The 15,812-nt window shown below is 43.4% G+C and overlaps 1 protein-coding gene across 1 annotated transcript in view; it reads right to left on the bottom strand.

The window, feature by feature from the left end:
- Nucleotides 1-15,812, bottom strand: part of cdh15 (cadherin 15, type 1, M-cadherin (myotubule)) — a 21,925-nt gene extending 6,113 nt beyond the window's left edge. Inside the window, exons 1-8 of the mRNA XM_084476590.1 lie at nucleotides 15,636-15,812; nucleotides 8,457-8,642; nucleotides 8,049-8,204; nucleotides 5,090-5,234; nucleotides 4,401-4,582; nucleotides 3,266-3,394; nucleotides 1,464-1,649; nucleotides 538-782 (exon numbers count right to left, since the gene is read on the bottom strand). Coding sequence (XP_084332716.1) covers nucleotides 538-782; nucleotides 1,464-1,649; nucleotides 3,266-3,394; nucleotides 4,401-4,582; nucleotides 5,090-5,234; nucleotides 8,049-8,204; nucleotides 8,457-8,642; nucleotides 15,636-15,689 — 1,283 coding nt within the window. The 5' untranslated portion in view covers nucleotides 15,690-15,812. The remainder of the gene's footprint in view (nucleotides 1-537; nucleotides 783-1,463; nucleotides 1,650-3,265; nucleotides 3,395-4,400; nucleotides 4,583-5,089; nucleotides 5,235-8,048; nucleotides 8,205-8,456; nucleotides 8,643-15,635) is intronic.

Raw genomic sequence — 15,812 nt, 5'->3', positions numbered from 1 at the left:
TCGTTTAAGAGTATAGACATGTTAAAAATGGCATTTGAGCATGGAAAATATTAACATGAAACATTAACATGAAATGAATGTATGTTGGTTCAATTAACATACACAGGCTATGAATCTGAATGATTTTTTTAGGTAGTGGCCATCCCCAAAATGCACCAGAATACAGGAAATCACATCTACCAAATTCAAAAGTTTTCTGGGGGAGGACCCCCAGAAAATCACCAGCCACCACTGATACAGACATATAATCTACACTGTTCTTCTTATTTTGAATTATTTTGTAGCTTCTCTCATATCTGATTAGGTGAAGAGCATGGTCATGTGGCCCTCAGATGGTGATGGTGAACAATTGTGGCCCTCTAATTAATCATGAAAGTTGCCCATCCCTGCTCTAGAATGTCTACAAGTAGACTGTGGACACTGTGGACACTGTGGACACACACAATATTTTTTCTAGAGTTTTCCCTTGACCTTTAGAGGGCTTATGGTGTAATGTGTTGCCTGTGAAGCCCTCTGAGACTAACAGCTGGGTGGTACCTCAGTCCCGTCTGGTCAGGGTCATAGGCCAGGTTGGTCTTCAGGATGGTCCCTGGCACCACAGACTCTGGGACCAGAATCCGGATGGGGTCTTCTCTGAAGCGCGGTGCCTCGTTTTCATTCACCACAGTCACCACCACCGTAGCGCTGCTCAAAGGAACGTTGGGGGCCTTGGAGCTGAGCAGGTTCCGATTGGCCACAGTAAGAACGAGGGTGTATTCTGATTGGCTCTCAAAGTCCAGAGGCTATCCAGGGAAAGTACAAATAATAGAAAAAGAGTAGAGAAAATCAAAAGACATATAGACTGGAAGAACAATAGTTGACTATTTGCATCTACTAAATATAGTTATCTATTTCATCTCAGACAAGATAATGGAGCTATATGTAAATAAAAGTACTCTACTTATTCATAGAATAACCATTATATGTCATCAGAGATGAACGAAATGTGCTTAAGTCAGAATACTTGCTTCTCCAACAATTCTACAGCCAGTTTGTTGTCAGTTTGTTTGAAATTTCTGTTTCAGGACGCAGTGTTTGCTTTTGTTTGTGTGTATGATTCCCTATATTCCGAGGACCCTTGGAGGCCAGATATGAAACAAATTGGCAAACAAACACAGTGTGCTGCATCCATGGACGCAAACAGTGTATACATGTCGTAAACTACAGTCAAAAATACAGTGAAAGTAGTATTGTATATGTATGAATGAAAACGAGAGTAGTAAAAGGATGTCACACGTGAGCAGTGATTTTGTAGCTCTTGGTGATAATTATAGCCCAACAACTGTGGCCTTGGCACGCGTCCAAGCATTTGATCGCCAACACGATGCATAGCGGGGGACGAAGTGAATGTCATCGATCGCATTCTGACATCCTGGCAAAAAACGAAAACGCATTCCCCGCTGTTATGTGTTATCCCTCAGTACCTTCACCACCGTCAACACGCCCTGGTTGCTGACTGGGTCCGTGTGGACGACAAAGTGCCCCCCGGAGTCACCGTGGGTCACGGTGTACTTTGTCTCCCAGTTGCCTGTGCCGGGCTCATCTCGGTCTGTTGCGTTGACCCGGCACAGTTCGTAGTCCTTCCTGTTTTCAACCCCTGATGCGTGGTACTGTAACCACACAACAAACCACACACAATACGCAATGCATTAGAAACAACATACAACACATTGACAGAAGATGCAAACTATATATACCAAAGATCCACACACAGCCCAATACACATTAGACACAGCACACATCAAGTATAACACACACACCACGAAACAATACCCAGCGCATTAGAATGAAAACGCAATAAACATATCATGATACACACAATATACCCACACCATACACCAAATGACAGACAGAACAGACACCCATACAACTTAACATGTAATGCATTAGTACATTTATATCTGTCTTTAAGAAGGTTGTCTCATATCTGGCTGTAGGTGAGTCTTGACACTAAGAACTCTAGTGTATTAGCATTACAAATGTTTAGACTAACTTTAACTCTGTGCTGCTGTGTTGATTTTTGCTGTGTTGTGGTTGTTGCAGTGTTGTGGGTGTTGTTGTTAGTAAGAGGTCGTTCAAGCTAGTTTCAGTCACCAGGTGACTACAATAGGCCTGATTGCTGGGCCGAGCTACATCTGCTTGAGCTCCCTTGTGTATTTAAAAGGCTAGTTCTATTAGCGTCAGTGGTGGCGTCAGGACCCAGCAAAGGAAGACTCGGGAAACAAAGACAAAGGGAGTCTCTCTGTGGGAGTCCCGCGAGGAGGCCCAGGGAGGCCAGCCATATTGTAGCTATGAGTCGTACTTCTATCACCGTCAGGGTCTCCAACCATAGGAGACGCCACTCCAGAAAACTCTGCTACTCCTGCTGCCCTCTCCACCGCCTTCTCATTCTCACTCACCCCAAGACCATCGGGGCGAGGAGGAGGGAGTGGACTCTGGTGACACTGGTGTCCCTCAAGGCTCTGTACTGGGGCCCCTTCTGTTCTCCCTCTATACTAGATCTCTAGGCTCTGTAATTACATCACACGGTTTCTCATATCACTGCTATGCCGACGACACCCAGCTATTCCTCTCATTCCCCTCCTCTGACAAAGCCCTGATTGCAACGTGCATATCTGAATGTCTGGCAGATGTCAGACGTCAGTCCCTTATTTGTCTGTTGCACTATTGTTTGCTGTACATCCTGGCACTTGATGAACGCACTTAATGCAGGTTGTATTCATTCACTGTACTTAATTGTGTAGCATGTACTTAATTGTGTTGCGTATGCATGTTGTACTCAATGTAAGTCGTTGGATAAAAGTGTTTGCTAAATGCCCTAAATGTAAATTAGACACAAAACACAATACCCAAATACCACAATACCCAGAATACACAACAAACAACACATCCCACAAACACAAAACAACACAACCAACACAAACAATACACCAAAAATCACATGCACACACACAAGGAGTACATAACACAGGCCACATTTAACAAAACTTATACATGCATGACTAGGGGACAGATGGAGGAGGAGGACAGGTAGAGGATAGCTGGAAGAGGAGGACAGATAGAGTACATAGAGAGAGATGATAGAGATGAGATGATAGAGATGATAGAGAGATGGAGGACAGGTGGAGGAGGACAGGTAGAGTTGGAGGACAGGTGGAGGTGGAGGACAGGTGGAGGTGGAGGACAGATGGAGGAGGACAAGAGTAAGACAGGTGTAGGAACTTACTATGCTGGGTCTGAACTGGGGGGCGTGGTTATTGATGTCGGTCACATGTATGATGGCCACACTCTCGCTGGTCAGCCCCATGCCAGACATGTCGCCCACCTGTAGCTTCAGTCTGAAGCTCTTCACCACCTGGGACACAACACAGTTATTATTGGCCAATACTTTTACATTGTAACAATTGTAACTAACTAATAATACCTACTTCTCAACTCAATACAAAAAAAACATCTTAATATATTATCTCATAATAAAAGTGTTATAGGTATAACAAAACAAAGCAAAATCCAAGCACCCCCTGGAACTGGATCCCCCTCTAGGATACGGGGCCTTGTTGGGAGCACCGTATTTTGTGAGATTTAGATGAGATGGTTGTGTCAAGCTGTGTCGTGGTAAAAAAAGAGGTAGGTAGGTCAGGCGGACCAGGACATACCCAAACACATTCAGAAGATGTGTTGATTTATTTGTAGAATGTCATACAAAATAAGAGTAGCACAAAATGTCTAGAGTGGAATCTGAACATTCCACAATGTATGTGTATGAGGACCAGGACTCTCAAATTGCTAAAGACTATAGATCAAATCGCTTGAATGTTTAAATGTGAGTGACAGTAGAAGAAGCTGAACATTTTGATGCAACATATGTTTATATAGTATCAAAACTTCAGGAGTTTACAAATTGTGAGCAGTGGGTGGCATCTGCTCGCTGTTTGCCCTCTCTCTCTCCTCTGTCTCTACGATTATCCTCCTCTCTTAGTTTGTCCTCCACTCTGTCTCCCCTCTCTCTGTTTGTCCTCCCTCTGTCCTCTCAGTTTGTCCTCTCTCTGTTCCTCCTCGGTCTCTCCTCTCTCTGTCTGTCCTCTCTCTGTTCCTCCTCTCTCTGTTTGCTATCCTCCCTGTTCCTCCTCTCTCTGTCTCTCCTCCCTGTCTGTCCTCTCTCTGTTCCTCTTCTCCCGGCGTTGGTAAAACTAAACTCTTTACTCAAACGCAAATTTTAAGTAGGGTAAACTCTATTAGAGGAGCATAAATGCATAAATTTAGAGTTGCGTCAACGCCGTTTCAGAAATGCAGGAGGTGTTTAAAAGCAATTTACGTGCGTTTAGCCTCCACTACGGCCCTGCTTGTGCCACTTGGTTTACCTCGCGGTCGAAGCCGACGTCCCGCGTGTAGATGGCGCCCGTCTCGTTGTTGATGCCGAACATGACCTTGGTGATGGCATCGCCTGGTTCGCTCTCCTGGCCGATGATAGAGTAGCTGAGGATAGCGTTGTCCGTGGAGGGGTCATCAGCATCGGTGGCCCACACCGACATCACCGACGTTCCTGTTATAGAGAAGGGTATGGTGGTATGGTAATGGTTATTGTTATGGTATGGTGAAGTGAGGTTAGGTTGGGTAGGGCAAGGCAAGGTAAGGTATGAGATTATGGTTTGTTATGGTGTGGTATTGTAAGGTAAGGTGACGTTCAGTAGGAAAGTGTAAGGCTTGGTTAATTAAGATATGGTAAATTGAGGTTAGGTCCGTTTTCAGATTATTCATCATTCGCGCCTTACGGTAGGGTTAGTCATTAATGGCCGTGAAATGCTTGAATTCAAGGCATCCTCAACTCTACTCAACGTAAGTAGGTTAAGTAAGGATGATAAGGGAAGACAAGGTTAATTAATTGAAGGTAAGGTAAGGTAAGGCAAGGTTAGGTGAGGTAAGGTATGGCATGGTTAATGATATCGGGTCATTTAAGAGTACCCAATCCCAGGGCATGTTTAGAGAGGGAGGGGAGAGCCAGGCACCACAGAACAAGCGCGGTCCAGCCAGTAGTCTAGCTGGGCCGTACCTGGGATGGAGAACTCTGCCACAGAGCCAGTGAACTGGTTCTTGATGAAGGAGGGTCTGTTGTCATTCTGATCGAGAACCATGATCTCTATGGTGGTCGGGTTCTCCAACCTCTGCCCGCTGGGAGACAGGGCGAAGGCTTTCAACTAGACACACAGAAAACGAAACACACAAACATACAGGTAGAAACACCAAGGGAATTAGAATCCTACATTTTCATGTTTTAACACAAACATGAAGACATTTGTATTCATATTTTTAGAGATACATACATAGTTTCCTATGAATCTGTCTGTCTTTCTGTTTATTGGGCCATCCGTGTCATAAATAACATGGTTTCCAAAACATGTGCTATATGTGCTTGTAGAAACTTTCCAGATGTTTGCTCCACATGGCAGAGAAGTGTCTCCCTGGTCAGCCATTACGAGCCCAACATACCTCTGACCTTTCTAACTAACTGAGACGTCAGTCGGTCTCAGGAGATGAAAACAATAAGCATGTGGTAAGCAGGAGGTGGAATGTTGTTTTGTACCTTATTGTGCTCCTCTAGGAGTTTGCAAGGTGGTTTCCACATTGGGTCGGTTTACAAGAATTCCAACCCGAGTTTGCCTACCAATAATGTCTATAAACAGATCTGTTGGCAAGGGGACAAGCGCTTTGTAATGGAAGCGTTCTGGTTTTCGTTTGTAGTCCGTTTGCAGGCCGGGTAGTATTGATCAATAACATTTGAGCGTTCCTTAGTGGCATGCAGGTAAACAGTCTGTGCGGAGAGAAACAGATTGGATTTATCATCTGAAGACAATTCAGCTTTATGGGCCCTATTTAGACGGTCTAAAACGCAAGTGTTGAAGTGCAAAATGGAAGTAGCTTTGTGGGCGGTTCTATAGACCTCTGAAGAATAAGTCCCGCCTCCGAGGCTCCAGTTCCCTCAGTCAAATGTCAACGGGAAATAACATGTTTTTTTTGAATGATCGTACATAACAAACTCTGTAGGTGGCGAAGAAGTAAAAGCTGCGTCACGTTTTGAACTACACACTTTTTCCATCTAGTTTCAACTGGCTTTTTGGATTGTCGGTGCCGTTAAAGTAGTAAACGATTATAAATGCTATTTTAACGGCACAGACAATCCAAAAAGCCAGTCGAAACTAGATGGAAAAAGTGTGTAGTTCAAAACACTTTTTATTGTATTTTAGTGCTTCCTCTATTTTATTTTTAGTAATACAATTGAAGTGGAGTTACTGGGTCACATGACATGGAAGCTATTGAAAGAAAATGATAATTTCTGCATATTAATATTCATATAAAATAGAGGAAGCACTAAAATACCATAAAAATAGGTGTGTTTTATGTGTCCTGTTTAGTAATACAATTGGATACAGGTTTAGAGTCACCTGCCATGGCACGTCAAAATAGCAACACAGACTGCGCTATCCGCTACAGACCAGGGCCTCTACGAATAGTCAAACCTCCTAACCGCACTGTTTAAAATGAATTAGACTCCACTTTTCCTAACCAACGTCATTGCGCGACGGCGGGTATTGCTGACCTCTAGCGTCTCTAGTGTGGAATTACTATTTTCCGAAGATGGGACTACAACCAGGCCCCCAGGAGCAGTGCCTACTTCCGCAATCCACCCGTGCTCAGTGGCCAAGCCTGGTATTGCAGTTTTTTTAGCGGGCCGTGGACGGGTCCCTCAAATCATGGGGCCCGGAAGTAGATATCCCCGTTCACTCCAATACAAGCGGGGAACAGGATTGTGTCTCCGCAAATTTTCCCTGGATATCAATCAAAGGCTCATAATTATCTTTGGACCATGTGCTATTAAAATCTAAGTTTTCTCTTTTCAAAACGCCACCTCAAGTGTTTTATTAGCCGGAGAAGGAGGGCTGGGCAGCTGAAACAAATGTTGTTTTGGCCGGGCCTCCAAGAGGACTCAGTGCACGTATAGTATCACAAATAGTGAATAATCGGGGGGGGTTGGTAACTTATACTTCCATGCTCGGTAAACAATGCGACTGCTCGCTCGTCATGCATGTAACGTCATGCACTAGGGCGTGGCTAGGCTCCCATGATGCGGAAGCAATTCTCTCCTTGATGTTGCCCTGCGCCACTGAGCAGTTTCCATAGGTATGAATGGGTGCCATGTTTCAATCCAGGGTCCATTTTTTATAGGTCCATGACTACAACAAGCGCTCTTTTGATCCATGCGTTCTTCTCATATTGATTTCAATCAGGTTATCGCCAACAGTGAGAATCACTTTGGCCAATGGGAATATTTGAGGCCACTGGAATCCCAATTCATATGTTGATGTTGAAATTAACTGCCCCCCAGTAGTCTTTCTTAAATGTGACGTCAGCATTTTATTTTATTATGGTGTATATTGTGTGCTTAATAACCAGCAATAAATTAATTAATTTCGATTCAAATAATGTTTCTGGAATTGGTATCCATTATTATTATCAATTGTATTTTCTTCTCTTCTCTTCTTTTGCTTTACCGTGTCTCTCATGCGTCATCGCGTAGAGTCGGTAAACTTCGGCCGTGGCCTGTTTCTTTAAATATTGCCGCCGTAAAGGATTATAGGAAACCAATATCTCCTTTCGTATATATCTCCTTTCTTAAAGGAGGGTTAAAGGATGCATCGAGGCTCCTTTCCTAAGCATTTTTAGAATTCAAACCACTCAAATCTTTCCTCCAAGTACTTTCAGCCTTAGGAAAGAAAATTTCCTATGCAAAAAAAGACTATTCGTAGAGGCCCCTGGTATTTTTCAGTCAGTGGCGCAATCGTGTTGGTGCAATTTTTAGATCACTAAAATAGCACCAAGTATCATTTGCGCTGGAACACGCCTCTTTATACACCTATAAAAAATAAAAAATATAAATAATACAAATATAAATGTCAGATGATAGCCAATGATTACCTGGATTGGCGTTCTCATTTGACTTTAGTTCATCTCACCTTGAAACTTTTGTGCTTCTCTCGATCAAGCGGATGCTTGCTCCGGATAATTCCAGTCTTCTCATCGATGTCAAACAGGTTTTTGGGGTCCTGGTCCACGCCGGGCCCCTCGAGCCGGTAGAAGACCTGACTAGTGAAGATCTTATCCGACTTGATCTGGAGGGAGAACATCAGAGGAGGGGCTGTTGGCCAACATTTAATTTCTAATGGATACTTTTTACAGTCAGTACACGACAGGACTTAAAACTAGAGTTGTCTCCAACTACTCCACAGTGCTAAATGCGTGTTAATTTTTGGCTCTGTTCTGTTTGGTCGTGGATTGTAGATTTGATTTTATACCGAAGGCAGATTCAGTAGGAGAAAGGTTTGGAGTGTTGAGCCCTGATTGGTCTATGGTGGCCATCCTACCTGGACCAGGTCTTCAGGAACGTGTTTGCTGTTCTCCAGCACCCGGATCGGAGGGATGATCCAGTCCCTCTTGACCCTGGTCAACCCCGGACTCTGACGTATCCATGGGTGAAGAACAATGAGTTCAGATTCTTCTGTGTTGGGTTGAAGGTGGAGATCCGGCATCAGTGGATCTCCAGTGGACCCCTGTGAAACATGAAACCGATTTTATTCATCCCTAATTTATGAAGTATAAAGTATTGTAGAAAACAAGATGGCTTATTCTCATTCATTTCAACACTTGATAATACATACGGAAGAATCCGACTTCTCTTCAACTTTGCATATTTTTACCTTAAAACAGTTGAATGGCTTAATGTCTTTGTTTTATATGGAACAAAGACAACCGGATGTAATGATACCAACACGGAAACTTGACATCAGAAAACAAGACTGTTTACAGCAGAGATAGAGATATCTAGATATCTTCTAGATATCAATAAGATATCTAGAATATATCTTATTGTATTGAAACACTGTGTTTGCATGTGCACAAGGGTGTGTTTCTGTCTGTGGAGTGTGTGTGTGTGTGTGAACATTCTTCTTCCTCTAATATGGAATCCATGCGATTGGGGAGGGCAGGTCTGACCCTTTGGAATGGGAGCTGGGGGTGAGCGTAGGCAATGTGGTGGTGGGGGGGGGTGGGGCGGGGGTTTAGAGTCATTCTGCTCAGGTTTCACTGGCTAATAAACATATTTGCTTTGATCTGCTTTGATCTTGGTGTGAAATAATCTGAGGACAAGGAGAGGAAAACATGGTCTGGTAACATCGGCACACAAACACACACATAGCTCACCATGTCACGCTCACACACTCACTATGTCACGCTCACACTAATACGTCACGTTTGCACAAATACACCACAACACACAAACACACACACGCACGCACACACACGCACACACAGACACATGCTCAGAGACACACACATGCTCAAACACATACACAGGGCAGCTGTCGAGCATGGATTTAGTTCCTGTTCGCTCCCACCCAAGGCTCTCACAGATTCTCCTTTATGCTTAACTCTGCACCTGACTCACTCCTGAGGCTCCTCTTACACACACACACACACACACACACACACACACACACACACACACACACACACACACACACACACACACACACACACACACACACCCCAACACGTGCATATGATGCTTTGAATTCTGTTCCCTGGGAATGTTGTACATTCAGCAAGTCTTTCAAACTCTCCATATCATCCACACAGCGCCATAAAGTGCCAAACCGGGGCACCACCAAACTGAAAAATGGATGGCATGTATGGCTACCACTTACAGCTAGCATTTTACAGCTAACCGCCAGCTGAGCAGGGCCTCATTTCAGGACTACACCAGGACTTCCTGTAGGCCCTGGTTCTGTCCTTGACAGCAGAAGCTTGAAGCTGATCTTTGGGCATTCGGCAAGACACTGCTGGGGCTATGCAGACCATGCCTGGCATGCATGGGACCGGGAGAGGGGAGGAGGCTAATCTTAGACTGCTCCATATTCTCTGTGGTCCCTCTGGTCCTCTGGTCCGCCGACTCATCTTATTCTCCTGTTGTCGGAACCCTACTACAGGGGAACTCAGGCTGTACAACCCCTCCGCTGGCCGGAACCCAGTTACAGGGGAACTCAGAATGCAAATCTTCCACTGGCAGGAACCCCGCTACAGGGGAACTCAGACTGTACAAATCCTCCACTGGCGCAAGACCTTTTTTTTTTTGTGTTTGTTTTGCTTTTTGATTTGCTGGAGTACGATGATAAAGTGGGGGAGACGGGATCTTGGGAGGGAAAGGAGGGGAAGAGTTTGATCTAATATATGTGGTTGTGTGGAACAAGAGAGAACTTGACACTGAGGATAATACATTATTTAATGAGCCTTCCAATCTATCTGCAACTAGGTGTTTTGATATACAAAGACAACCGAATCCCAAAGTAATCTTCCAAACAAAAAACGGTGACTGACGAGATCCATTATAGCCAGCTATAATGTAAATGGGTTGGCAAATAAGAGAAAGAGACTACAAATATTTACATGGCTCAAAGAGAAAAAATATTCTATGATTTGTTTACAAGAGACACGCTCAGTACCTGCAGATGAACAGAAGAATGGGGTGGTTCAGTTTTGTTTTCCCATGGTCTCAAAAACACAAGAGGTGTGATGATTTTATTTAATAAACATTTTGATGTTTATATTTATATTAAAAAAAGAATGTTGAGAATATACTAACTACACCAGAAGAAATAATGAATGAAATAGAAAAATATTACACAGAAATGTTTTCAGCTGAAGAAAGGAAGAGTGTAGAGAAGATCTATTCTTTCCTTATAATCATGTGAAATTAACTGATGATCAAAAGCCTAATAAACGAAGATGAGCTTTACTCTTCAATAATGTCTTTCAAAAAAGGGAAAACACGTGGCCTAGATGGTATCCCAATTGAAGTGTACCAAGTATTTTATGAAAACCTCTTATAGAATGTTTAAATTTCTCATATGAGAAAGGTATACTTACAGGTACACAAAGAGAAAGTGCAATCTCTATATTGCTCAAACAAGGAATAAGTGGCAAATATAAAGACCCTGTTCACTTAAAGAAGGTTAGGGAGCTGAACAGGGAGCTGGACCCAGGTAACCCCCACGCCAGCTCTGAACACATAAACACACACACACACACACACACACACACACACACACACACACACACACACACACACACACACACACACAGAGAACCATCATGCTCATCTGAAGCGCAGCTTCCACGGAGGTGAAGCTCCAGACGACCTCCGAGCTGTTAGGGACATTCTCGCTCGATCGATCTCCTACGCTTCAGGACTCAGTGTAACCGTTGCTACTTCACCAATTAAATCCGAGGCCCTGTGCCGACAAATTTGATCTCCTCTCCGTCTCAGTTTATCTGCTCGAGTAATTGGACCGACGATATTTTCCCAACACTTTCAAAACCTATCACTCTGGAAAGAGGAGTGAAACAAAGATGTCCTCTATCTCCATACCTATTCATCACAGCCATTGGAATACTGGCAGAGAGAATAAGATCAAATTTGCAATTACGCAATATTAATTCAAAAATATTAATGTATGCAGATGATACAACCTTTATGATAAGACCAGATAAACTATCCTTGCAAAAACTCATCAATGATTTGGATAATTTTACACAAATATCTGGATTGAAACCTAACTATGAAAAATGCCATATAATGAGACTAGGTTCACTAAAACACACAAATTTCACCCTACCGTGTGAAATACCAGTGAAATGGACAGATGGATCCGTTGATGTATTAGGTGGTATCCATATACCAGAGAACATGAAAGAAATATCCACGCTTAACTTTAAAATCAAATTAAATGAGCTCTCTAAAATTGTGCAGCCCTGGCAAGGGAATAAACTGACCATCTATGGTAAAACAATCGGTGGATTGTGTCACAGTTTACTTATCTAATGTTAGCACTACCAACACCTGCAGAAACCTTTTATAAGGAATATGAACAACAAATATTCAAATTTATATGGAAAGAAAAAAAAAAACAAAAAAAAACAATAAAGATGTCCTCCATTGATGGGGGGGGGGGGGGTGGTGGGTTAAAAAAATAAATAAAAATCCTCCACTGGCCAGAAGCCCACTACAGGGGAACTCAGACTGTACAAATGTTCTGCCAGCCAGAAGCCCACTACAGGGGAACTCAGACTGTACAAATGTTCTGCCAGCCAGAAGCCCACTACAGGGGAACTCAGACTGTACAAATGTTCTGCCAGCCAGAAGCCCACTACAGGGGAACTCAGAATGCCGCTGGCTGGAACTCGAACAGTACGAGGCCTCCGCTCGCCGGAGCCCTGCCACGAGGCGAATTCAGACTGTAAAGGTGGATCTCCGTCTCCGATCTCCGTCGATGGAGAGCCTGTCGGAGACCCTCTCTGTAGCTCTACGTGCGCATCCAATATTTTTTAACTATCCGTCGAGGCAACGGAGACGGACGCAGACGGCAAGGGCTGTGATTGGTCCTATAACAAAATCATTTCCGGAATCACTTTCCCCGGTTTGACTTTGAACCTTATTTTCTTTGTACATTGTTTACTTTGAACATTAAGAATGAATGAATGGAAAGAATGATGATGAATGAAAAAGAATGATGGAACAAAGGTTCCAAAATATTCCAGGGGGTTCCTTGAGAAACAACAGAGGGACATGTAAATTCATGATTCATATCATTTCCCCAAGGTTCCTAGTTTCTGTCCCAGAGTCTCGCTTTCTAGGATACACCCTCAAAAAACCCCCAAGCAGGACTGGGGTGATACAGAGCCACTCCAGAAGACCTTACTTTCAGTGATGAGCTCAGCAACAGCCGGTGGTCTCATTGGTGGTCAGTAATCGGTTTGTCATTAGTTAGGGTTTGGTTGGTGTTTGGTGGATGTTGGTTGGTAGGGTTAGGTGTTTGGTCTGGGATTTTTTGCCATGGGAGCAGCTGGCGGCTCTTCCACAACACGGATAAGCCAATGGGAGGGATGGCTTCATAGAGCGGGCATCTGGCAACAGCTGCAGCTGCTGCCCATGCCTCTTACACACACACACACACACACACACACACGCATATGCACACACACACATGTACAACGTTATGCTACACTAAAAGCCTCTACCAAAACCATCCACACACAACACAAGCCTACCCTAAAACACAGCACTACACAAACAAAATACTACACTACACCATGAAATACTACACTTTTGAAAACAACACAACAGACTTCATGTGTACCATACACTATTGTTGTTATGCTATTCATATTCCAAACTATACTAAGCACAAACAAATATAGGTTGGGTATTAGGCTGGTATTCTGTCGTGACCTGAACTCAGTTTATTTGTGTATGTAACATCAGGAGGTTTATAGCTGTGAATTAGCTAGCTCTGAGTTCTAACATACAACTTACAAACACATCTAACAAACACATCTCCTATTAAAGAACAATTTAGGAATTTTTCCGCCTGGATCTCCAATAATATTGAGACAAAGAGACTGAGCGGTAATCCGGTTTTGAGAAAGAATGCTGCAGCTGTAATCCACGAAAAACTTGCTGCAAAGTTATCCTTTGGCGCAGATATGCTAGATATCTCAATTTACGTCCTCTAAAAATCGCTCGATTCACTGTCTGTTTGTTGTTTAGTCCAACCAAGTCACGCTCAATGACAATAAGGAGACAACTAAACTTTGTAGGAAGAGAACGGTGGAAACATGAGTGAGAGCCGAAGAGAGGAGAATTAAAAAAAATATATAGCTTAGTGTTATCTAAAATAATGATTCAGGCGAAGAAGAGTCGAGATTGTAATGACAATAGGATATCCTGTTACATGATGATGATTGATGACAATGATTTCAGTGTGAGACTTCTCCTTGAGCGAGACGATATAAAAAGCAAACCTGATCAAACCAAAGGTAGAGAAACTAGTTTTATTTAGCTGTATGGATCCTTTCCATAATGACATAATATAATCAGAGCAATCGGTCAATGGGAAATACAAGCACCTTTGGATGTAAATTGACACTTGATTGTACTTGACCCAAAGGGTTACATTGCAGCCGGATTACGGTTGCAGCGTTCTTGCTCAATACTAGACAATTTCTAAAAAGATTTGTCCTTGTTAGTCCCTTAGACCCTCTATGATTGAAAATAGGGTCCACGTCAAAAAATCCTTTAAGGTCAGACCATAAAATATGGACATAGTGTCTATGGTGTCATTGTCTTCTTGGTCTGTCTTCTATTGAGCATCAGCATTGTTTGAGATTTTGAGATTATTAATTAATATTCCACCCTTAACAGCTTTTTAATTAACTATAATGTCAACAGGAACCTTGGAAACACATAATGTGAAAAATAACTAGCCACTTAGCTCCACTGAGAATAGGATGATTGGCAGGTATTATGGGAAATAAATCAAACGTATCCCTATTGAATTGGTGAATGTTACCAACACACTCTGCAGCCATACCACAAACCACCCATATGCTGTTAGAGGAACTACATGCCAGTGTCTTTGGTCTGAGATTGGCATGTCTCAGTGTGACTAACCAGCTCTTCCCACCACATGGCAGTCAGTTCACAATGGAGTTTGCTTTATATACAGGCCAGGAGGGGTTTAACAGACACTCTGGCCTGATGGAAACAATGGCAAACGGGATGTGATCCTCCAGATATCAAACATTAGCCCACAAATGATACACCAAACACAATGACACACACAGCACACACCACATGCGTGGTGGGTGGTGTTGCATCAGCAGTCCAAACAGAGAGGAGTGTGCATGGTACTGAGAGATGGTGTGTATAATATATGTGTAACATGGTCATCAATGCAAGTTCTCGTAATGGTGTCTGATGACAAGCTCAACAAGCTCCCTGGCCACTTTCTCACACACACACACACACACACACACACACACACACACACACACACACACACACACACACACACATATATATATATATACACACACACACACACATACACTCACACATTTCTGCATGCTCTCTATATCTCTCGCTCACGATCTGTCTAATAAAGGTGCTGAAATGCTCTCTTTCTCTCCCCTTTCTCTCATATTTTTACGGTGCTGGAACACCAATCTCTGCCGCCAATGTGGACGACGGTGGCTTAGAGTTGGGTTCAATAGCAGAGACTCAGGTTTAAACCCAGGCTGGAAACAACACCACAGCTAACATATATTCTCCAAACATACTTTTGAGTCTGATTTAACAATAATATGGTTCTGTGCTCTGGCCAGATGTCCTGCTGAATACCTCAGGTTATTTACAAAGCCGTTCATCACACTTACATTCTCCATAGACACCCTCGCAATCAGTTTAGGAGTTTAGGATGCCCTTCTCACCCTCGCCCTCAGACCAAGAAGGGAATGAAGAAGGGACCCAATGGGAACGGAAAGCAGTCTCTGACAGAGACACAAGAGGGGTGGGCTGACACCGACCACTGTTCCCCTCAGCACAGAAACATAACCTGGTCCCGCACTTTGACAGCTTTCTTACAAACACCTTGGGCACTGTTACTATCAACAGGCAACAATCACTGGAACTACACGAGGATCCTTCCTACCTGGCAGAGCACGGCGCCAAGCGGGAACCACAGCATTAAGGACCACAAGGCCATCTCCTGAACGTCGACCCTCCGTAGACCACCAGGGATATGATGTCCTGAAGACTCTCACACTCTATGCCCTCTTTCTCTGTCTCTCTCTCTCTTTCTCTCTCTCTCCAGACTGCTTCTCTCTTT

The sequence above is a fragment of the Micromesistius poutassou genome (assembly GCF_964030765.1).
Source record: "Micromesistius poutassou genome assembly, chromosome: 12".
Lineage (NCBI taxonomy): Eukaryota > Metazoa > Chordata > Actinopteri > Gadiformes > Gadidae > Micromesistius > Micromesistius poutassou.
Note: the sequence above shows the minus strand (reverse complement) of the source record. Positions and strands in the feature narration are given on the sequence as shown.